This window comes from Vipera berus (assembly GCF_964194415.1).
Source record: "Vipera berus genome assembly, chromosome: 6".
Lineage (NCBI taxonomy): Eukaryota > Metazoa > Chordata > Lepidosauria > Squamata > Viperidae > Vipera > Vipera berus.
The window spans coordinates 86,819,827-86,843,900 of NC_138208.1; the positions used below are offsets into that span (position 1 = coordinate 86,819,827).

A 24,074-nucleotide genomic window follows, 5' to 3' on the forward strand; every position below is an offset into this window, starting at 1 on the left:
CAAATTACGCCCGCTTGAAGAACTACCGTTGGGTGCGGCTGCTAATACTCTACACCGAGTTGATGGCATATAATTGGGCAGCCTACTGTAGTTATATTGCTATTTTGTTTATACACAATCGTGCAATGGGTGGGACTGCAAAATAAACCAAGTAATGGAAAACCTAGACGCTAAAGTGCTTTGGGACTTTGGAATTCAAACATACGACCATTTGCCACAGAACGCCCCCAGACTTATCGACAATTGTCGGTGAGAAATATACAAAAAAGTCTGGATAGGGCAGGGGTCTTCAAACTCGGCCCTTTTATGACTTGTGGAAATAATAATAATAATAATAATAATAATAATAATAATAATAATATAAAAATAATAAAATAATAATAATAATAATAATAATAATATAATAATAAAATAATAATAAAATAATAATAATAAAATAATAATAATAAAATAATAATAATAATAATAATAATAATAATAATAATAATAATAATAATAATAATAATAATAAAGTTGGAAGGGACCTTGGAGGTCATCTAGTCCAACCCGCTGCTCAGGCAGGAAACCCTATACCATTTCGGACAAAACACTCCTGTTCCACCAGGCTGACCTGGACTGACAGGCATTTTAATTAATTATATTTAGAATTTTAATTTATTTTTTAATCTTTAATTTTAATTTATTGCACAGATGATTTCAATTTTATTTTTATCTTGATTTCTGTACTTATTATATGTTTTGTTGTTAGCCGCCCTGAGTCCTTCGGGAGTTAGGGCGGGATATAAATCCCATCAATAAATAAATAAATAAATAAATGGCTGTCCAGTCTCTTCTTAAAAACTTCCAGTGTTGGAGCATTCAAAGCTTCTGGAGGCAGATTGTTCTACTGGTTAATTGTTCTAACTGTCAGGAAATTCCTCCTTAGTTCCAGGTTGCTTTTCTCCTTGGTGAGTTTCCATCCGTTGCTTCTTGTCCTGCCTTCAGGCACTTTGGAGAATAGCTTGAGTCCCTCCTCTTTGTGGCAGCCCCTGGCTAAGGAATTCTGGGAGTTGAAGTCCACAAGTCATAAAAGGGCAGAGTTTGAGGACCCCTGCTCTAGTCACTCCTCGGCCATTTTAGCTTTAGAACAGCCCTCTAAGAAAAATAAGGCTCAAGTAAGTAAGAAATATGGACAAAGTTCCTCAAAAGATCTTGACTGAGCAGGCATTGAAGGTTAAACCATGGTAGCATTAATCCACTGTGCAGGCAGTCCTCAACTTATGTCCACAGTCCAGCCCAAAAACAAAGTGAGACATTTGTTAAGTGAGTTTTGCCCCATTTTATGACCTTTCTTGCCACAGTTGTTAAGGGAATCACTGCAGTTGATAAGTTAGTAACTCGGTTGTTAAGTGAATCCAGTTTCCCCCACTGAGTTTGCTTGTCAGAAGGTCACAAAAGAAGATCACGTGAACTTGGGACACAACACAGCAGCGGTCACGAGTCAGTTGCAAGCATCTGAATTTTGATCAAACGATCACAGGGGATGCTATTAAGGTCGTAACTGTGAAAAGCGGTTGTAAGTCACATTTTTCAGTGCCATGGTAACTTTGAATGGTCACTAAATGAACTGTTGTAAGGTGAGTACTGAATTTTATAAAAGTGGCCAACTGAGGAATTCTGGGAGTCAAAGTCCACAAGTCATAAAAGGGCCGAGTTTGAAGAACTCTGGTCTGGATCCAAGCCTGCAGTTTCATCAAAATGGCCGACTGAGGAATTCTGGGAGTTGAAGTCCACAAGTCATAAAAGAGCTGAGTCTGAAGACCCCCTGGTCTGGATCCAAGCCTGAAGTTTCATCAAAATGGCCGACTGAGGAATTCTGGGAGTTGAAGTCCACAAGTCATAAAAGGGCCCAGTTTGAAGACGTCTGGTCTGGATCCAAGCCTGCAGTTTCATAAAAATGGCCGACTGAGGAATTCTGGGAGTTGAAGTCCACAAGTCATAAAAGGGCCGAGTTTGAAGACCCCTGGGATAGAGGATGTGGCAGTAATTGGAGACAGCGGAATAGAAAGCAAAAATCTGGTCCAGATTCTACATTCGCCCAAGCTGTTTTTCAATCATTTGAAAAGTCAGCAAAAAGTCATCATGCCCAAGACATCTTGGACCCCACAATTCTCCTCCTCTTCCTCTCCTCCCCCCCCCCAAACACGACTCCCTTCTAGCACTGATGATGTTACCTAGTTGGGTAATGAAATGTCCGCAAGCAAAGCACCGAGCTCAGAGAGCACCAAGGACCCCCCAATGTAATCCTGAGCTACAAATATTCCCTTTCTTTGGTTGCCACAATGTAAAAAAGATGTTGAGACTCTAGAACAGGGGTGTCAAACTAGGAAACCGTGCCCACCCCATTGCCGGCAATGAGGAAAAAGCTCCGATATGTTGCACAACGTCACGTGATGTAGCGGGTTTGACATGTCTGCTCTAGAAGGAGTGCAGAGAAGGGCAATGATGATGATTCAGGGGACTGGAGGCTAAAACATTTAAGGAACGGTTGCAAGAATTGGGAATGTCTAGTTTAATGAAGAGAAGGAAGAGGGGGGACATGATAGCCGTGTTCCAACATCTGAGGGGCTGCCCCAAAGAAGAGGGAGTCAAGCTATTCTCCAAAGCACCTGAAAGCAGAACAAGAAGCAACGGATGGAAACTAGTCAAGGAGAGAAGCAACCTAGAACTAAGGAGAAACTTCCTGACAGTTAGAACAATTAACCAGTGGAACAACCTGCCTCCAGAGGTGGTGAATGCTCCAACACTGGAGGTTTTTAAGAAGAGACTGGACAGCCATTTGTCTGAAATGGTGTAGGGTTTCCTGCCTGAGCAGGGGGTTGGGCCAGATGACCTCCAAGGTCCCTTCCGACTCTGTTATTCTGTTCTGCTCTATTTGTTTGACTGCTGCAACATGCTCTACCTGGGACCGCCCTTGAAGACCATCTAGAAGCTTCAATTGGTCCAGAATGTAATGGCACTGGCAGTGATGGGCATGCCTCAATATACCCATGTTACAGCTTTGCTTCGCAAGCTGCACTCCTTGACAGTTGCTTTTGGGTGGGGTTCAAGGATCTGATTGCTACCTATAAAACCCCACATGGCACAGGGTGTAATTTGGGAGCTGAAAGTTGTCAAAGTTGAGGAAAAACTGCACTAGAGTTTCTATGTTGTTGTTTTTTCCTTGTCCACAATGATGTTGCCCCAAACTTCACGCGAGGTCTCAGCTGTCCTTCATCCGAACGCTAAAATTATTTGCTGATTTCAAGTCCCTAAGCAAACATTATGTACTATTCTTAATTTTTTTAGAGTGTGTTGTAAAATGAGGAGAGAAAAAAAATTGCAGCAATTTTGACAGCGGTGAGGAGAAGCTGAGAGAATGACCATTTGTACGCTGCTCTTAGAAAAGAAAAAAAAAAGAAAAAGCAGAGCTCAAAAGGTCACTTCCATTTAAAGAGAAAATATTTTGCTTGCCGCTTGAATGGGCAGAGAGAGAGAGAAAGTATATTAGAGATTTATCGCTCTCTTAAAGTACATGAGAACAGAATATGAATTACTGGCTTATCCCAGCCTGGCACGCTCCCAGTTTAATGGAGACTGGCATTCCTGTTTTCCCCACCCAAGCTGGCACAAGACTGAAATGCTGGGTTTAAATCCTCCCTCACTTGAACTGGGTTCATACGACACGATGATCCCCCGCGTCAGGGTTCACAAATCAATTTCTACATTCTGACGAGATTCCTTGCCAAAATAAAATGGCTTGCTTCCTTCAACAGGCTAAGCTGATGGCTGAATTTCCATGGCACCCTGAAGCTCAGTGCATCCAAATATTTCAACTACCGTATTTTCCGGCGTGTAAGACGACTGGGCGTATAAGACGACCCCCTACATTTCCTGTTAAATTATAGGGTTTGGGCTATACTCGCCGTATAAGACTACCCCTTTTCCAACGCACACCAAATAAAAATTAAAAAACATCAGATTTGATTTTAATATGGTAATTTTAATTCAAATGCTTATGACATGCAGGTACTTAGTAGGAAAACTGTCACTTATAAACATAAGGCTGTTTGTCATCAAACATGTAAACATAAAACAGTGCAATTGGATTAAACTTTTCCTAATTCACTCTAAAGCTTTCCCTGTGCAGACCAAATGGGAGATCCGCTCCAGGTTTTCCAGCCAGCCCGCCCAGTTCCTGAGTCAAATGTGTCCTTAGAGCTAAGCAGCTGCTCTGACTGCTGCATTCCCCACCTGCCTTTCACGTTGGGATAGACTGCAGCTGCTCTTCAACTTTAGAAGGAAAGACGCCCAGACCCCAGCCTGTAAAAAATCACAGACTACAGCTTCTTCTCCAATTGGTCCCGCTTTCCCTGCGCAGACCAAATGGGAGATCCACTCCAGGTTTTCCAGCCAGCCCTGTCCCTAAAGTTTCAGCACCCGGCGTATAAGACGACCCCTGACTTTTGAGAAGATTTTCATGGGTTAAAAAGTCGTCTTATACGCCAGAAAATACGGTAGACTAGCAATCTGCGGGGTAAACACAGCCACTGGGGAATTATTAACTTCCAGCTCAGCTCTGGAAAAAAAAGAGACATTTCAAAAATAAGCATGCAGTTGAACAAAATGCCTCAAATCTCTGATGACATGCTGAAGTCCACACATCTTGACAGTGGCCAAATTTTGAAAAATGTTGGTTTGTCAAAAAGAAGCTCTACAATGCCCCATAGGACCAGCAGATGGCAGCAAAGGCACCCATCTCTTTTCTTCTGGTGGTGGCTCATATGTTTGCAACCCAGTTCTGGTAGCTGAGAGTTTCCAAGTTAAAATCACTTGTGAAGATGACGCAGGTTGCGTGATCCTTGATGCTAGAGATGGGTTAATATTGCAGCTGCGTTCCTTAGCACTTATCAGAAGCTTCTCTTCCCTTGCAAGAGTCTGCAGATGTGGGTCAGCAGAAGACCGAGAGTTGTAGTCCCGCCTTCGCCCTGAAAGCCAGCTGGGTGACTTTGGGCCAATCACCAGGAGACGGTGAGTTCTAATCCGGCTTTAGGTATGTAAGCTGTGAGCGACTTTGAGCCAGTCACCAGGAGACTATGAGTTCTACTGTAGTCCTGCCTTAGGCCTGAAAGCTGTGAGTGACTTTGACCCAGTCGCTAGGAGACGGTGAGTTCTAGTTCTGCCTTAGGCATGAAAGCCAGCTGGGTGACTTTGGGCCAATCACCAGGAGACGGTGAGTTCTCATCCCGCTTTAGGCATGCAAGCTGTGAGCAACTTTGAGCCAGTCACCAGGAGACGGTGAGTTCTAGTCCTGCCTTAGGCATGAAAGCCAGGTGAGTGACTTCGGACTAGTCACTCTGTCTCATCCCATACCACCTCACAGGGTTGTTGTTGTGGGGAAAAAATCTGAAGGGGAAGGAGTATTTATGTACATTTGCCACCTTGAGATACAAATAAAGTAATAAAGGTGGGATTTAAAAATATATATAATAGATTTTTTAAAAGGAGCGGGAAATCCTGACAACAATCTCTCTACTTATCTAAAATGCCAGAATTATTTTTACAGAAGAGTGGGTAGCCTGCTTAAGTATTGCACGCCTTCCCACACACAAACACCCTTCCCCTCCCTTCCTCTGCCTTCCCCTCCCCTCTTTCTCTTTTTCTCTTTTCTTTCTTCTCTTTTTCTTCTCTTGCAATGGCATGCTTAATTTAATAACCAAATTACTGTAACCCACTTCCTGCTTGTGTGCAATCCATTAAAACAGAAGCTCGACAAATAGAGGGGTGAGCCCCACAGGCCACCACCAAGCCCATCCACAGTTAACTCCAAACCCTCTTTATGTATTGTGCAAACGCAGCTATACTGTGAGGTCTTTCTCTCACTTGGTTCCTTGTGTTGTCTGAGCACACTGTCTTTTGAGGTGGGGGCCACCTGTGTTTTCACGGAGGCCAGGTGCTTCCTTCTCACAGCCACGGAGAGCTTCGGCCATGGGAGTGGGAAGTCTCATTCTTCATTGCCTCTCCAAGCAGATCCAGGAGCAAAATTGGCCACCAGCGCTGCCAAACCCGTTCAATTGTGATGGAAATGTTTTGACACCACCATGACAACACTTCCCCGCCCTTGGCTCCCAGCTCAGCGGGGGGGGGGGGGGAAGAAAAAAGAGAGACGAGGCTTCCCCCTGCGGCCTTACAACAGCTTTGCCACGGGCCAGGAGATCACGGGAACTTAGAGGGCTTGCAGAGTTACATGGTCTACCATGGGAGAACTTTCCAGGTCTAAGGACCATCCCTTTGGAAGAAGATGCCATTGTTTGGGGATTCCAATAGAAGAGAATATCTGTAGATCAGGGTTGAACTGTGGTGTCCTTGGTGTTCTCCAAGCTTTGTTGTTTTCTTGCAGATAGAACAGAACAGAACAGAACAGAACAGAACATGGAATGGAAAGGAATAGAATAGAATAGAATAGAATAGAATAGAATAGAATAGAATAGAATAGAATAGAATAGAATAGAATAGAATAGAATAGAATAGAATAGAATAGAATAGAATAGAATAGAATAGAATATGGAATGGAATGAGAATAGAATAGAATAGAATAGAATAGAATAGAATAGAATAGAATAGAATAGAATAGAATATGGAATGGAATGGAATGGAATGGGGAATGGAATAGAATAGAATAGAATAGAATAGAATAGAATAGAATAGAATAGAATAGAATAGAATAGAATAGAATAGAATAGAATAGAATGGAATGGAATGGAATGGAATGGAATGGAATGGAATGGAATGGAATGGAATGGAATGGAATGGAATGGAATAGTGGAGTGGAGTGGAGTGGAATGGAATAGAATAGAATAGAATAGAATAGAATAGAATAGAATAGAATAGAATGGAATGGAATGGAATGGAATGGAATGGAATGGAATGGAATGGAATGGAATGGAATGGAATGGAATGGAATAGAATAGAATAGAATAGAATAGAATAGAATAGAATAGAATAGAATAGAATAGAATAGAATAGAATAGAATAGAATAGAATAGAATATGGAATGGAATGGAATGGAATGGAATGGAATGGAATGGAATGGAATGGAATGGAATGGAATAGAATAGAATAGAATAGAATGGAATGGAATGGAATGGAATGGAATAGTGGAGTGGAGTGGAGTGGAGTGGAGTGGAGTGGAGTGGAATGGAATAGAATAGAATAGAATAGAATAGAATAGAATAGAATAGAATAGAATAGAATAGAAGAAGGAATGGAACAGAATAGAAAATGGAATGGAATGGAATGGAATGGAATGGAATGGAATGGAATGGAATGGAATAGAAGCTGGAAGGGACCTTGGAGGTCTTCTAGTCCAGCTCACTGCTCAATGATGTTACCCAGTTTGGTAATGAAACATCTGCAAGAAAACAACCAAGCTCAGAGAACATCAAGGACCCCGCAGTCCTCCTCCTCCTCTTCCCCTTCCCTCCCTCCCTTGGAAAGTGAGTTGTTGATTTTGCACCCCAGGGGAAAGGAAACAAGGGTAATACAAACCTAAGAGCACCTCCCCCTCCCTTAGTAGAAAAAAGTTTGAGGTAGTCTTGCCGAACCATGCGGTCAAGCTCAAATTCCCTAAAGCCAGGATTCAACAACTGTTCTTCGTCCAGCCTATTGCCCTCCTGAAAATTACCTGTTTTGCATATCCTGGGATGGAAAAACTGGGATTGTCCTTTTCCCTTTTTATCACGATACAGAAAAGATGTTGAGACTCTAGAAAGAGTGCAGAGAAGAGCAACAAAGATGATCAGGGGACCGGAGGCTAAAACATAAGGAACGGCTGCTGGAATTGGGGATGTCTAGTTTAATGAAGACAAGGACGAGGGGTGACATGATAGCAGTCTTCCAATATCTCAGGGGCTGCCCCAAAGAAGAGGCAGTCAAGCTATTCTCCAAAGCGCCCGAAGGCAGGACAAGAAGCAATGGAAGATCATTAAAGAGAGATCGCAGTGAGAACAACTCATTAGTGGAAGTAGCTTCCAGAAGGTGTGAATGCTCCAACACTAGAGGTTTTAAAGAAGAGATTGGACAGCCATTTGTCTGGAACTGTATGGGGTCTCCTGCTTGAGCAATGGGTTGGACTAGAAGACCTCTAAGGTCCCTTCCAGCCTTATGATTCTATGTTCTAATAAGCTGTTTTGGGCCCCTTTTTACAGCAGATGCGTGTGTGACACCTTCGTCAAATTCTTTGACCGCCACTTCAAAATCTCTTTTCTCATGACTCACGGAAGCAACGTTACAAAGACTTTAGATCGCCTCTCCCTGTAATCTTAAGGACTAGAAACTTGGTTTTGAACTTTTGCTTTGAAGGCACGGCCTGACAGCCCAGGGGTTGGTTGCCTTTCGCAGTCAAAATAGCTACAGGTGTCGAGTCCAGAATAAAGTGCAAAAGTCAATTTCTAAGCCTGGAGAATATTCACTCAAACTTCACTCAAAATTAACTCACGCCAAAGAGAGACTAGGAAGATGTCCCGGCATTCTGTGACACCTTTCTGGCTAATTCCCTTTGTCAGGATTTTTATGTTTGTTTGTTTTTTTATTAGTTTATAATGTAAAATACACAAAAGTCACAAAAGAAAATAGGGGGAAAGCAATCCTGGAAACAGTGAGGGAACGGCCCCCACTGCCTTGGCCCTGGCCCAGACTTGACTCTTGACTTCTCCCTTTGGTGCACTAGAACAGACATGTCAAACACAAGGCCCGGGGGCCGGATCCGGCCCACGAAGTGGTTTCATGTGGCCCGCGAAGCCATCCTGGAAACAGTGAGGGAACGGCCCCCACTGCCTTGGCCCTGGCCCAGAGACCCTCAGATCTGTCCCACTCCTGCCCAGGCCCCCATAGGCACCCTTGATGCGAACCGATGTAGAGCTGGCCACGCCCACCCAGTAGGCCATACGCACTTTAGCCACGCCCACCCAGTAGGCCACGCCCACCCAGGCCATACCCACCCGGACCCCTGAGGGCAACCGCAATGCTGATGCGGCCCTCAATGAAATTGAGTTTGACACCCCTGCACTAGAATAAGAGAATAAGCATCAAACCTCACTCAACTTTTTATTTAAACTAGCCATTTCTACAACAACAATCCTATCCAGTTGGTAAAACCCAAAATCAAGGTTCCATTCCACCTCAAGCACAAAGTCCAATTTCCGAGTAGTAACAAAAGTAACTGTGTGGGGTTTTTGGTTTTTTGTTTTAAATCAAAGCAGTCAATTCAGCCATCTCTGCTAACTCCATCAGACTTTTCCTTGGCCAGAATTTTTAAAAGAAAATTTAGACCGGCCAAATTACGGTATCTCTACTTGGTAGCAACCGCTGCCCCCTAGTGGGGCTTTACTAGAAGACGAATCCCAAAATACAAAATATAAAAGAAGAAATAAAACAGAAGAGAAGGGGGGGGGGAAAGGTGATTATACTCAGTGAGCTCCTCTGAAAGTTAAAACGTTAAGAAATACTTTAAAAAAAATATATAAACGGTGTTGGCTCAGCTTAAGCGGAGTTACTTGCTTTACAATTCCAAATCAGGAATTTGCGTTAAATGGAAAATCGAAAGAGCAATTTAACAACAGTTTAGCAACTGACACAAAAATGCTGACGCAGATATACAGGAAGCCTTGATTTAACCCAGGAGTGGAGAGGCTAGTGGTGTTTCCATTAAACTGTAAATTTAATCATCTACAAGGACCCAGATTGTTGGGGGCAATAAGCTGACTTTGTAATAATGCCGCTTGGGGTGTTTGTGAAAGCCCTAATAAGCAGGCATATACCTCCGTTCATTCCGCCGGGACCTTAAGACCTGGCTCTTCGAGCTCTCTGGCCCAGGCTGAGAATTTTAATTTTAATTTTAATTTTAACTGGGGTTTTATTTGTTCAGGGACGGATATAATTTTTTTTAACTGTTTTTAACTTTTGTATTTTTTGTTTTAATCACCCTGTAAACCGCCCTGAGTCCTTCGGGAAAGGGCGGTATATAAATATAATAAAATAAATAATAAAATAAATAAATATACATAGAATGAAGGCTACTGCTAAGCTTGTAAGCCGCCCTGAGTCTAAATGGAATTAAAATAAAATAAATAAATAAATAAAATAAATGACATGACATGACTAGCTGGGAATGAGTCAATATACATTTAACATCAATTTAATTTCTTTATTCAGGGAATTTCAGATGCAGGAGGATTTCATAAATCAGGAAGTTGCCAAGCATCCGAATTTTGAATATGAACCAGTTGCTAAGCATCCGAATTTTGAGCCCGTGCCCCCTTGGGGATGCTGCAACGGTCATAAGTGTGAAAAATGGTCATGAGTCACCTTTTTCAGTGCCGTTGTAACTTTCGCTGCAGAAGGTCACTAAACAAATAATTCTAAGTTGAGGACTACATTTCTAAAGTTTCTTAAATCAAGATTTCAGTAAATTTATGCACACGGAGACAATGTAAGACAAAAAAAAATATTGCAAATTCTTTTGTCTAGTCTTCATGCATCTTCATTTTTATTCTTTCTTTTAACCCCGTTTCTAGCCTGCACATCTACAGGCATACGTACAGTATATTAAAAACGTTACTTGGGACGCGGCTGCCAAAGTCAGCAGAATTCGAACAAAGGGCACCTGGGCCTCCAGGACTCCAGAGACTTGGTTTATTGGTGGGCAACTTGCAGCTGTAGCCTGCAGTCCTCTGTGTATGTTGGAGTAGTACAGCTCCCATCATCCACAGGCCAGCCTGGCTAGCCAAGCTGACTGCTAAAATAGGAAGTCTCTGGTTAAAGCCCTAGAAATTAGATTTAGATTTAGATTTAGATTTTATTAGATTTATATACCGCTCTTTCCCGAAGGACTCAGGGCGGTTTACAGGGCATTTTAAAATCACATCAATATAAAATACAAAGTTAAAAGAGAATTAAAAGATTAAATTATCCCTGAAAATAAAACCCCAGTTAAAATTCTCAGCCTGGGTCAGAGAGCTCAAAGAGCCAAGTCTTCAGGTCAGGGGAATGAACGCAGGTCAGGGGCAGTCCTGAGCTCCACGGGCAGCTGGTTGCAGAGGGCAGGCGCACCCACAGAGAAGGCCCTCCCCCTGGGTGTTATCCGCTGGCAATCTTTTACCGCTGGCACCCTGAGAAGACCCTCCCTCTGCGAGCGCACTGGACGAAGGGAACTTGATGCCGGCAGCAGGTGTTCCCTCAAATATCCCGGACCCAAGCCATTTAGGGCTTTATAGGTCATCACCAGCACTTTGAATCTCACCCGGAGGGCAACCGGAAGCCAATGCAGCTCACGGAGTAGAGGTGTTACATGGGAGTATCGGGAAACCCCCATCACAACTCGCGCGGCCGCATTCTGCACCAGTTGTAGTCTCCGAATGGTCCTCAAATTAGCTGGCTTCAGTGGCTGTGTTGTTGCCAAAACTGGGTCTTAGCTTGGTGCCGAAGCCAATTAATTACAGCAAAGCCAAGGTATGGAGAAACAGACTTTTATTTCATTTTGGTACCAAAGAACAAAAGTGACCTCAGCTTTGAGAACTACCGAGGACCTGTTTACAGTTTTTATAATCCAAGGTGATTTTCATACACCACTCTGCCCTCCCAATACATCCCTTTTCCCTCCCCTTGATAATACACGCATAACATATAATATGGATTGGTTTACCTGGATTGCAGCGCCCTCAAGCTTTCTCGCTTGCTATGCAAAATAGCTCAATGTCAGGCCACCTTAGAGGTCACGGCAATATTGCAAAGTTTCTAGTTTCCTGTGCCAGCTCCTGTAGTTTGGGGTTTTCTTATAAGTGAGCTTGTTCACGTACCCAACATCCTGGCTAAATGGTTGAACCTGCGAATCTGTCTCGCTTCATTGTCCCTGCACACACACACACACCCTTCCGCAGCACCGCTAACATGTCAACTGTTAACAAGCTTGTCTGCAAAGCCCTCAGTGAGCAGAAAGGTGGTGGGGGGGAAGCTGTTAAAGAAAAAGTTGTTTAAGAGTAAATGTTTCCTCTTCCTCACTCCCATGTCCATCACAACCACAGCTGGGTCTTATCTCCACATATGGCCCTTCTGCCGATCCCCAGGGCCTCATCTGCACGTATCTGATCCTTCAGGTGTCTATATGCAGGAGCTGGACAGGATGCAGAGCACTCCATTTTCCCCCTACAACAATCCTGTGAGGTTGGTTAGGGAATCTTAGGAATGGGCCAAATTCCCGCAGGGAGCTTCTGTAGTTGTGGTGGAACTCGAACCCAGATCTGACTGCTCTCACTCCAGCCCTACCCCCCACTACCCCAGCCTGATTAGAGCAGATGCTAACCAATCACTTTTTCCTGTAATTTTTTTTAATGACTTTTCCAGCCAATTATTTTTCGTTGATTGCTTTTCTCTGCAAACTCCCGCACTTGTTCCTAACAAGACGCTTTTCACGTAAATCTTGACTCCGATCTTTTACTTCCGTCATAGGAGGTTTTTAAGAAGAGGCTGGACAGCCATTTGTCTGGAGTGGTATAGGGCAGGGGTAGGCAACCTTGGCTCTTTTATGACTCGTGGACTTCAACTCCCAGAATTCCTGAGCCAGCGTGGCTCAGCATGGAAACCTCTCCCTTTCCCCTCAGCATGGCTGGCTCAGGAATTCTGGGAGTTGAAGTCCATGAGTCATAAAGCGGCCTAGGCCTAGCCCAGGAGTAGGCAACCTTGGCTCTTTCGTGACTCGTGGACTTCAACTCCCAGAATTCCTGAGCCAGCGTGGCTCAGCACGGAAACCTCTCCCTTTCCCCTCAGCATGGCTGGCTCAGGAATTCTGGGAGTTGAAGTCCATAAGTCATAAAAGAGCCAAGGTTACCTACCCCTGGTCTGGGGTCTGCTGCTTGAGCAGGGGGTTGGACTAGAAGACCTCCAGGGTCCCTTCCAACTCTGTAATCGTATTTCCTGTAACGTTTTTCTTGTTTTTTACAACTAGCAAGAGACTATTTAAAAGTCCAGCCCCGTCTTGCGGCCTCTCCAGGCAAAGGGTTTCAAATCAAACAGGATCCTTTGCATTTTCAGTTTTTAGAGAAGCGTCTGGCAACAGCCAACTTTCCCCCCCTCAATTCATGGGCAAAGTCCTTGTTTCTCTGCAGCCGGTGGCCGAAGGTCTCGTTTCTGCAAGCAAGCAAGCCATGTAAAAGCTGCAAAGGCAGCTAATCCTCTAGTTAGCGACCGCAAATGAGCCCAAAATTCAGGCTGTTAAGTGAGACGCCTGTCAAGTTGAGTTTTGCCCCATTTTATGACCTTTCTTGTTAAGTGAATCATTGCAGTTGTTAAATTAGTCACGCGGCCGTTAAGTGAATCTGGCTTCCCCGTGGACTTTGCTTGTCTTAAGGTCGCAAAAGGAGATCATGTGACACACCACCACCCCCGGGATACTACAACTGTCGTAAATAGGAACTCGTTGCCAAGCGGAAATCGCCAATCACCTGATCCTGGGGATGCCGCAACTGTCACGCATGCGGAAAAGGGTCGTAAGTTATTTTTCCCAGTGCCGTTATAACTTGGAAGAGTCACAAAATGAAATGTGGTAAGTCGAGGACTGTCTAGAGATGTAATGCTGGAACTGACTTCCCTGATTAAAGAATTTCCTGCCACTGTTTTCTTTTAATGCAATCTCTGAAGAGGCTAATAAGGGCAGATTTGCAGCTGCAGAAGCGGCCTGGACTTACCGTACTCGCCGAAGACAAGGGAGGGGCACGGCCACCAACCCACGATCCACGAGACCGTTTTCATCCCGAGCCAGATCAGCAGCATTCCCAAAGTGGCATCCAAGATGAAGTTCATCAAATAACTGTGGCAGAACCAGGAGAGAAGTGAGGAAAATTTTAAGAGAGCCGATGTGATCCAGTGGTGAAGTACCAGGCTAGAAACCAGGAGACTGTGAGTTCTAGTCCCGTTTTAGGCATGAAAGCCAGCTGGGTGACTTTAGGCCAATCACCAGGGGACTCCGAATTCTAGTCCCGCTTTAGGCATAAAATCCAGCCCGGTGACTTTGGGCCAATCACTAGGAGACTATGAGTTCTTGTCCCACCTTAGGCATGAAAGCCAGCTGGGTGACCTTGAGCCAATAACCAGGAGATGGTGAGTTCTAGTCCTGTCTTAGACATGAAAGCCAGCCGGGTGACCTTGAGCCAATAACCAGGAGATGATGAGTTCTAGTCCCGTTTTAGGCAGGAAAGCCAGCCAGGTGACCTTGTGCCAATAACCAGGAGATGGTGAGTTCTAGTCCTGTCTTAGCCATGAAAGCCAGCCGGGTGACTTTGGGCCAATCACCAGGAGATGGTGAGTTCTAGTCCCGCCTTAGGCATGAAAGCCAGTTGGGTGACTTTGGGCCAGTCCCTCTCTCTCAGCTCAACCCACCTCAAAGGGTTGTCATTGTGGGGAAAATAGGAGGAAAAAAGAGTATTAGGCATCTTTACCACCTTGTGTTATTTATAAAAATAATAATAAAGGCAAGATATAGTTACATAAATAAAAAATAAAAATAAAAAGACATACATGAACGGAGTCACTTTGGGCTGCAAACGATACCATGTGCCGTATAGATCCAATCAGTATGGATGCATGAAACCGAAGTAGGAAATTATTGATTCTAGTTCGCTGAAAAGTCATGGTTTCCCCATTTAGATGCAAAAACAAACCATGGTTTGTTACGAACCAGGAATCCAGGAGGATAGGAGGACTGTACGGGTCTAAGACACAACTCTTTATACACAAAAGCCAAACTCACAGAGAGCAAGGATCCCATTCCGTCAGGTCAGACAGGAAGACATTGGCAAAGTGGATGAAGAGAGCACCGACGGCTTGCTTGGAAGTATCATAAAACCTTGAAAGAATTTGGATTCAAGAGACAGCAGTGCTTTAAAGACCTGGGGGGAGGACTTTATTAATTCAACAGAACAGAAAAAGAAAAAATAATAAAACAGAAAGGATAAAACATATGTCAGTATATACAAGTAGTCCTTGACTTATGACCACAATTGAGCCCAAATTTTCTGTTCCTAAGCAAGATAGTTTGTTCACAGAGTTTTGCCCAGTTTTACGACATTTCTTCCCACAGTTGTTAAGGGAATCACTGCTGTTAGCTTATCTATCTATCTATCTATCTATCTATCTAATCTATCATCTATTATCTATCTATCATTATTTATTTATCACCTATCATTATCTATTCATCTATGTATCTATTTTTCATCTATCTCATAATCTATAATCTATCATCTAACATCTATCATTAACTAACATCTATCATTATCTATCATCTTTATCTATCATCTAGCTATCATTATCTATCATCTAGCTATCATTATCATCTATTATCTAGCTATCTAGCTATCTATGTATCATATCTATATCATTTATCTATCTATCATAATCTACCATGTATCATTATCTATCTATCTAGCAATCTATCTATCAATCATAATCTACCATGTATCATTATCTATCTATCTATCTATCTATCTATCTATCTATCTATCTATCTACCTACCTACCTACCTATCTATCTATCAATCTATCATAATCTACCATGTATCATTATCTATCTATCTGTCTGTCTGTCTGTCTGTCTGTCTGTCTGTCTGTCTATCTATCTATCTCTGTCTGCCTGCCTGCCTGCCTGCCTGCCTGCCTGCCTGCCTGTCTGCCTATCATCTTACCATATTCTCCAAGACCGCCTCTCTTCTTTTGGCTCCTTAAATCGTTTTACTGTGAAAAGACAATATTTATACATATTTTTTAAAAAATATGATAAATGGAAACATGTATTTAATAACAATCAGGCTGGTTGAGCCTTAAATATGTTGCATTCAATGGGTTAAACTTGATATTCCTTATTCAGATCATGTGGCCTACCAGAGATCCAGGATTTGACGTGAGTAACCTCCACTCTCCTGACCACCTATAAGTTCAAAAGCATGCAAATGCGAGTAGATAAAGAGGTACCACTTTGGTGGGAAAATAGCGTTCCGTGCTCCTTTGGCGTATAAAGATGCTGGCCACACAACCACGGAAAATGTCTTTGGGCAATGCTGGCTCCCTCAGCCTCCTAAAATCAGACATGGCTGGACAGGGAAGCCTTTACCTTTTTAATATCCACTCTATGTTGAGGTACCCACATGACTGGACCCAATTTTACAATGTTTTTGTAGTGGTTGTTAAGAAAATCAATATATTCCTGTTGACATTGTTTTGCCAGAAACCAGTAAAAAAAAGGTGGAAATTGGCAAAAATAATCATAACTTGTGGTCACATGACCCAGAACACTATAACTGTTGGCCAGTGTAGAGCCAATCACATCTGGATGTGAGCCCTGAAACTTACATAGTAAACCTCAAAATACGAAGGCAGAATAACAGATTAACAGAGTTGGAAGGGACCTTGGAGGTCTTCTAGTCCAACCCGCTGCTCAGGCAGGAAACCCTATACCATTTCAGACAAATGGCTAACCAGTCTCTTCTTGAAAACCTCCAGTGTTGGAGCACCCGCAACTTCTGGAGGGAGGTTGTTCCACTGGTTAATTGTTCTGACTGTCAGGAAATTTCTCCTCAGATCCAGGTTGCTTCTCTCCTTGATTGAGTTCCATCTGTTGCTTCTTGTTCTGCCTTCAGGTGCTTTGGAGAATAGGTTGGGACCAGAACTTTCCACTGCTCAGCGAGGCAGTCATTAAGTGAATCACCCCCAATTTTACAACTTGTTTTGCTGCAGTCACAAAGTGAATTACCACAGTTGCTCAGTGAATCTGCTGTCCTTAAGCAAGCATCGACTTTGCTTCTCAGAAGAAAAGCAAATGGAGATTGCAAGGCCCCAAGCCACCGGAAGGAAGTCCCATTTTATTTATTTTTATTTTATTTTAATTCCATTTATATCCCGCCCTTCTCTGAAGACTCAGGGCGGCTTACAATTTAAGCACAAATCAATGTGCTTAGCAATAGCCTTCATTCTATGTATATGCCTGCTTATTAGGGCTTTCGCCCGCCCCCCCAACGGCATTATTACAAAGTCAGCTTATTGCCCCCAACAATCTGGGTCCTCATTTTAAAGTCTGAAATTGTGATTGTGAAGAATTTTAAGGTTGAAATGTTGGGTTTTGTCCCTGTTGAGGTGATCTAACCTGGTAGGAACTGAACCAAGTTTAGAGACCACCAAGAACCCAATAAAGTTTGAATGTCCAACTTTGAATCTGTACGCTTCCATCTGGAGTGACTTTTATTGACACTTCAGCTCCTCTACCCAGGATCTATTTTGGGGGGGGGACAGCCCCTCAAAAACATCTCTCACAGATTTTGTCCTACCTCAGCCCCTCTTTAATCCTAGTCAATACTCTGTAATGCAGTCATTATTGAATTAATGCCTATTGTGCAATTAATTATTTCCCTATCAAGCCCCCTTTTGTCGTTACTGGCTGTGATAATTACACTGCCTCTGATCACTCTCTCAGATTTAATGAGGCTTGATGAGAAGGCACACCTCATTAGCTCTCATCATTTCTAAATTGCTATCTTATCACACTTGAAAGCTGGGTGTTCAAGACTTGCTAGAAGGGATTCACAAAAAGTATTATTTCCCATTAATGAAAGATTTAAAAACATGATCATCCGGAGGTCATCTTACAAGCTGAAAATTCTCTGGTTTTTTTTCCTCTTTCAAATCTTGTCAACTGCCTTGCTAGCAAAAAAAAAACAAGAGTGGGTGAAATTTCAGCTTTTGCTTAAAAAGGGAGGGTTTGATGACATCATGAAGATGTCATCTTGCAAAAAGACTCAAACTGCACAGCTCGTGTCATTTGCACAGTGATGCACAGGGCCTCAGAAAGGTTTGGATCAGAGGCATACAGGAATGTTTCTGTTGTGTAGTGGGTTCTGGAGAGCAGGAAGGACGCCGAGACGATGAGTACAACATAGCAGCTCTTTATTGGTGGAAGTGACTGTACTGAGGGAATAGGGGCTACCTGCACTCTTATATATATAGGGAACGGTTGCTGGAATTGGGTATGTGTAGTTTAATGAAGAGAAGGGTGAGGGGTGACATGATAGCAGTCTTCCAATATCTCAGGGGCTGCCACAAAGAAGAGGGAGCCAAGCTATTTTTTATTTTTTTAATATTTGTATTCTGTATTTTATTGTTGTTAGCCGCCCTGAGTCCTTCGGGAGACAGGGCGGCATATAAGTCCCATAATTAATAAATAAATAAATAAATAAATAAATAAATAAATAAATATTCTCCAAAGCACCTAAAAGCAGGACAAGAAGCAACAGATGGAAACTCACCAAGGAGAGAAGCAACCTAGAACTAAGGAGAAACTTCCTGACAGAACAATTAACCAGTGGAACAACCTGCCTCCAGAAGCTGTGAATGCTCCTACACTGCAAGTTTTTAAGAACAGACTGGACAGCCATTTGTCTGAAATGGTATAGGGTTTCCTGCCTGAGCAGGGGGTTGGACTAGATGACCTCCAAGATCCCTTCCAACTTTATTATTATCTATTTAGCTTCCCAGCAGAGGCAAACAGGTGCTACTACCTGTTGAATCAACTTACTGTGGCACAGCAAACCCTGAATTTGCCACTATACTTTGGAGGGAATTATAGCTCAGAGACCAGACAAACCATCTTACGTGCAGGAGAGTCCCAGATTCAATTTTCATTTAAAAAGATCTGGAAATTGATTATTTTATGTTGACGGGACTCTGAACTTAGCAACAAGGTACTTGCAGAATTCCAAGGCTGAAATCAGGAAAACAGCTACAAAGAGTCCTCGACTTATGACCACAACTGAGCTCCAAATTTCCTTTGCTAAGCCAGACAGATTTAAGTGAGCTTTGCCCCATTTTATGACCTTCCTTTCCATAGTTGTTAAGCGGATCACTAAAGCTGTTAAGTTAGTAACAGGGTTGTTATGGGAATCTGGCTTTCCCATTGATTTTGCTTGTCAGAAGGTCGCAAAAGGGCAGTGGTGGGATTCAGCCAGTTTGCACCGGTTTGGGAGAACCAGTAGGTAATTTTTTGTTGAGTTTGGAGAAACGGCTGAATGCACACCACTTCTGGAAGTCCGTTTTAGGCCTTGGAGGCCTGGAGGAGACCTCCCAGGCCTAGAACGGCCCACTGAAATTGCATGGATGCCACTTCTGGAACTCCGTTCTAGGCCTTGGAGGCCTGGAGGAGACCTCCAAGGCCTAGAACGGCCCGCTGACATTGCGTGGATGCCACTTCTGGAAGTCCGTTCTAGGCCTTGGAGGCCTGGAGGAGACCTCCCAAGCCTAGAACGGCCCGTCGGAAGTGCGTGGATGCCACTTCCGGAAGTCTGTTCTAGGCCTCGGATGCCCAGGCCCAGAACGGACTTCTGGAAGTGGCGTCCATGAGGAGAACTGGTTGTTCAGCTATTTCAATCCCACCCCTGCAAAAGGGGATCAAATCACACACACACACACACACACACACAGAGGACACCGCAACCGTCATAAATATGAGCCAGTTGCCAGGCATCCCAATTTTGATCACCTGAACACGGGTTGGCTGCCACGGTCCCAAGTGTGGGGCCATTATAACTTTGAATGGTCACTAAACAAACAGTTGTAAGTCAAGGACTACTTATATCTTGTCCACGTAGCCCTTAATTTCTCAGCTTCTCCTCCTTATAAACGCATTTCCTCAACAGATTGGGAAACGGTCCTACGTTTAAGCAGATTTGAAAATCAAACCACAGGAATGGAAAAAAAGAAAAGAAAAAGAGAGAGAGCTCCAGCAATCGAGAGATATTTGGGATCTCACGAGCCCCCCAATCAAAATGTAAAGAGAAGGATGCTAATTCTCGTGTCCAGTTCATAGACTTCCTGGGCATCTTGTGTCCAATTCATAAACTTCGGCTAATCACTCTGGGAACAAGATGCTAGGCTGGATACTGTACATTTTTGGTGCCCAGCAAGACTGTTTAGCTTCCTCACCGTGCAAAAAGGGCCCCTGAACTTTGCTTTGTTGACCCCCCTCCCCCCATGGATAGCGGGGGGGGGGGGGCTCAGCAGTTCCAGACAGGAAGAGGCTGCAGAGACAATGTTTCCCCCTCTTGTCTCCTATTCCCATTCAGCTCCGCTTCTCCAGATGGCCAAGTGGGTAAAAAAACAATGGGTAAAGACGCCAGAGCAGCTGCCCCAGAGAGAACCAAGCACAGCCCCACATTGCCAAGCTGAGATGTCAGATTTGGCAGGGAGACCTAGCAAAGGAAGGCTGGGTGGATAGGATGGGGTGTGTGGGGGGAGGGAAGGCAAGGTTTGTGGCCGAGTCTTGGGTTTTTATTACGGATGGCCCAATTAGAGGCCACGTGGCCGGCCTTGCCACAGAAAAGCCACATTTGACCTCTTAAGATATTCAATAAAGCACTGAAGGTCTTGAAATGTATTGTACATTGCCCAGAGTTCCTCTGTGAGAGAGATGGTCAGTTTTTAAATATGATGGATGGATGGATGCATGGATGCATGGATGCATGGATGCATGGATGCATGGGAGGGAGGGATATAGAGATAAATAGCTGTAGATATAGAAATAGAGATGATAGATAGGTGGATAGATAGATGATAGATAGATAGATAGATAGATAGATAGATAGATAGATAGATAGATTAGATAAGATAGATAGGTGTAGATAGAGATATAGATACCGATATATACTGTAGATAGATGATAGATTAAATAGATTAGATGTAGATAGATACGGATAGATATCGGTATAGATACCGTAGATGATATATAGATAAGATATAGATAGCTACTGATATACTGTAGCTACATAGATGATATAGATACCAATATATAGATAAAATAGATTAGATGTAGATAGATACCGATAGATTAGACAGAGATACCAATATAGATACCATAGATAGATGATATAGATACCAATATATAGATACCATAGATAGATGATATAGATACCAATATACATACCATAGATAGATGATATAGATACCAATATAGAGATACCGTAGATAGATGGTATAGATATGATAGACATTGAAAGAGAAAGAGAGATAAAAAGAGAGATGATAGACATTAAGAGAGATAAATAGATAGGGAGAGAGAAAGAAAGAGAGAGACAGACAGAACCAGAAAGACAAGATTCAAGTTAAACAGTCAAACTTCTAGATCTCATTATTGCAGAAACAAGAATTGCCCAAATTTCAAAAGTTTCTATTATGGCTAGGAGTATCACATCGTAGAGGATTGGGGAACAAAACTCATCTTTGGAAGAGATTTGAAATCTGATATTATTTTGATTATTTGTGCCTTTCTTGCTTAAAGCTGAAGAGGTTTTTTTTAAAAAAATAACTGTTGAAAAGTCCCCATTGAAACTAGATGACTCCATGCCCAGACTGGATTTGTTTATATAAGAATTTCAGATTGGGGTTCCTTCCCCAGCATCTGTTCAGACCCAACAGGAGGGGAAAAACAAAAAGTAATGTAACAAGTAGGCAAGTTTCCAAGCTGCAGTGAGATATAAGTTGGCTGACTTTTCTTACTGACTCCTTTAACACCTACATAATCACAGAAGAATGTCTACATGCAAATCCACCATCAGTTAAAGGCACAGGATAAGATCAAGGCTTCCCTGAAGAAAGTTGGTTTATGGCAGACCAAAGAGAGTAGCAGGGAAGGAAGGAAGGAAGGAAGGAAGGAAGGAAGGAAGGAAGGAAGGAAGGAAGGAAGGAAGGAAGGAAGGAAGGAAAGAGAGAGAGATTAAAAGGAAGAAAGAAGGAAAGAAAGAGAGAGAGAGAGAGAAAGAAAGAAAGAAAGAAAGAAAGAAAGAAAGAAAGAAAGAAAAAGAGAGAGAGATTTCTCTGATTTAGAGAGGCTTTTCAAAGAAACAGGTGTTTTGTCCACCATGTTCTACCTGAAATACACTATCTGGCAGTAATTTCTTTATAGAAAGGCCTTTTGGTTTTATTCTGCTCAAGTTTTCTTTCTTAGAAAGTGCTGCTGTTGGAAAGATCTTTGATTATCCCAGGAGACCAGAAAGCAAAAAAAAAAGGGGGGGGAAGGGAAAGGAAGGACTAAGAAGCAGGGAGAAAGAGAAAGGAGCAAAGAGAGAGAAAGACAAGAGAAAGAGAAAGAAACAAGGGGGAAAGAAGGAAGGAAGGAAAGGGAAGGAAGGAAAGAGAGAGAAAGACAAGATGAAGCGAAAGAAACGGGGGAAAAAGAAGGAAGGAAGGAAGGAAGGAAGGAAGGAAGAAAGGAAGGAAGGAAGGAAGGAAAGGGAAAGACAAGAGGAAGCGAAAGAAACAAGGGGGGGAAAGAAAGAAAGAAAGAAAGAAAGAAAGAAAGAAAGAAAGAAAGAAAGAAAGAAAGAAAGAAAGAAAGAAAGAAAGAAGGAAAGAAAGAAAGAAAGAAGGAAAGAAAGAAAGAAGGAAAGAAAGAAAGAAGGAAAGAAAGAAAGAAAGAAAGAAAGAAAGAAAGAAAGAAAGAAAGAAAGAAAGAAAGAAAGAAAGAAAGAAAGAAAGAAAGAAAGAAAGAAAGAAAGAAAGAAAGAAAGAGGGAGGGAGGGAGGGAGGGAGGGAGAAAGTGGGCGAGAAAGGGAAAGCAAAGCCGGCATCACTCACGCATCAGCGTGCTGAAGGCGACCAGGGCCAGCAGCGCCTGGACAAAGACCCCGAAGCGGTCGAGCAGCGCCCCGGGGCCGCAGCCCTGCGGGCGGATCCTGACGCGCGTCAAGTTGGGCGCCGGGAGCTCGTCGGAAACCAGCGCCATCCCGGACGGAAGGCCAGCAGCCCGGAGCCGAGCAGCAGCAGCAGCAGCAGCAAGCAGCGGTTCAGACGCGCCCGCGGACACGGGACTCGCACACCGGCGGGCTTAAAGTAGCGACGCTGCCTCGGGGAAGGTCTAATAAGGCTCCCCCGGGGAGGGCGCGGCTCAGAGGGAGGCAGCCACGCCCGCCTTGCAGCCGGAGCTTTGGCCTTGTAGGATGCGGGGTCCATTTTAATCAGATTGGGGGTGGGGGCGCCCGGGGATCCCCTCTGCTTGCAAGCTGTCACTGCACTACGTCAGTGTGTACCAAATCAAAAATGCGTGTTGACAGGCGTGTAGCGCGTTTTGGAATTGCTGCTGCCTTTGGATTTGGCTTTCTTGCAGACAGCACAGTCCAAGAACACCTCACACCCCTTTAGATCCATAGTGTTGATGTAGTCAGCTAGCTCTCTTTATAATATATATTTAGTTTTTATATTTTTGTATATTTATAATATATATTTAGTTGTTATATTTTTTTTATATTTTTGTAATTAAAAGGTATTTAGTAAGATTATGCGTGGGTTTTTTTTTATTACCTTCCTTCATGCACATCATGCATCCTCTGAAGCACGGTCCTTCGCCCTCTACGAAGGTGATTTTTACCTTGACACAAGCCAAGGCACGACCCGCGGAAATCGGCTGGGCGCTTCCCCACGACAGCTTTATCCGCGATTGAAGGAACCACTCATATCCTCCGGAGCCGCTTTGGGAAAGCAACCGGGTTGCGGCGTTTGCTGCAAAGGCTGGTTCGGAATGCGCGGGACTGGGTTTTGGGGAGGGGAGGGGGGGTCTCCCTTCTCGTAGCCCCGGATTTGGATCTGAATTTGGGGGACCCCGGGGCTGCAGAGTCTTGCGGGCTGCCAAGCGCCCCGCCTTGCGGAGAGAATAAAAAAGGGCGATCCAGTCCCCAGAGATCCGCGTAATTGATTGGCGGATCACTTTCTGATGGCTCGGAGTTTTTCCAGACGTGTTGGGGGAAAGGAAACGTCCGGAGAACGTCCGGGTGAACCACTGATAGATCCTCCATATGGAGAGGAAATCTATCTTTGGGTCTGAAAAGGAGGGCTGCGCTTTCCCAGCAGTGCAGGGGTCTTCAAACTTGGCCACTTTGAGACTTGTGGACTTCAACTCCCAGAATTCCTCAGCCAGGCTGGCTGAGGAATTCTGGGAGTTGAAGTCCACAAGTCTTAAAATGGCCATGTTTGAAGAC

General features: G+C 43.6%; 1 protein-coding gene across 1 annotated transcript in view; it reads right to left on the reverse strand.

Annotated features, from left to right (window-relative positions):
* The window catches only part of LOC308670405 (store-operated calcium entry regulator STIMATE-like), a gene marked incomplete at its 3' end in the record, with an annotated part of 44,383 nt that extends 20,869 nt beyond the window's left edge, over positions 1–23,514 (reverse strand). Inside the window, exons 1-4 of the mRNA XM_081331907.1 lie at positions 22,678–23,514; positions 15,750–15,798; positions 14,819–14,914; positions 13,758–13,879 (exon numbers count right to left, since the gene is read on the reverse strand). Of these exons, the coding sequence (XP_081188033.1) occupies positions 13,758–13,879; positions 14,819–14,914; positions 15,750–15,798; positions 22,678–22,825 (415 nt within the window). The 5' untranslated portion in view covers positions 22,826–23,514. The remainder of the gene's footprint in view (positions 1–13,757; positions 13,880–14,818; positions 14,915–15,749; positions 15,799–22,677) is intronic.
* Between the last annotated feature and the right edge of the window lie 560 nt (positions 23,515–24,074).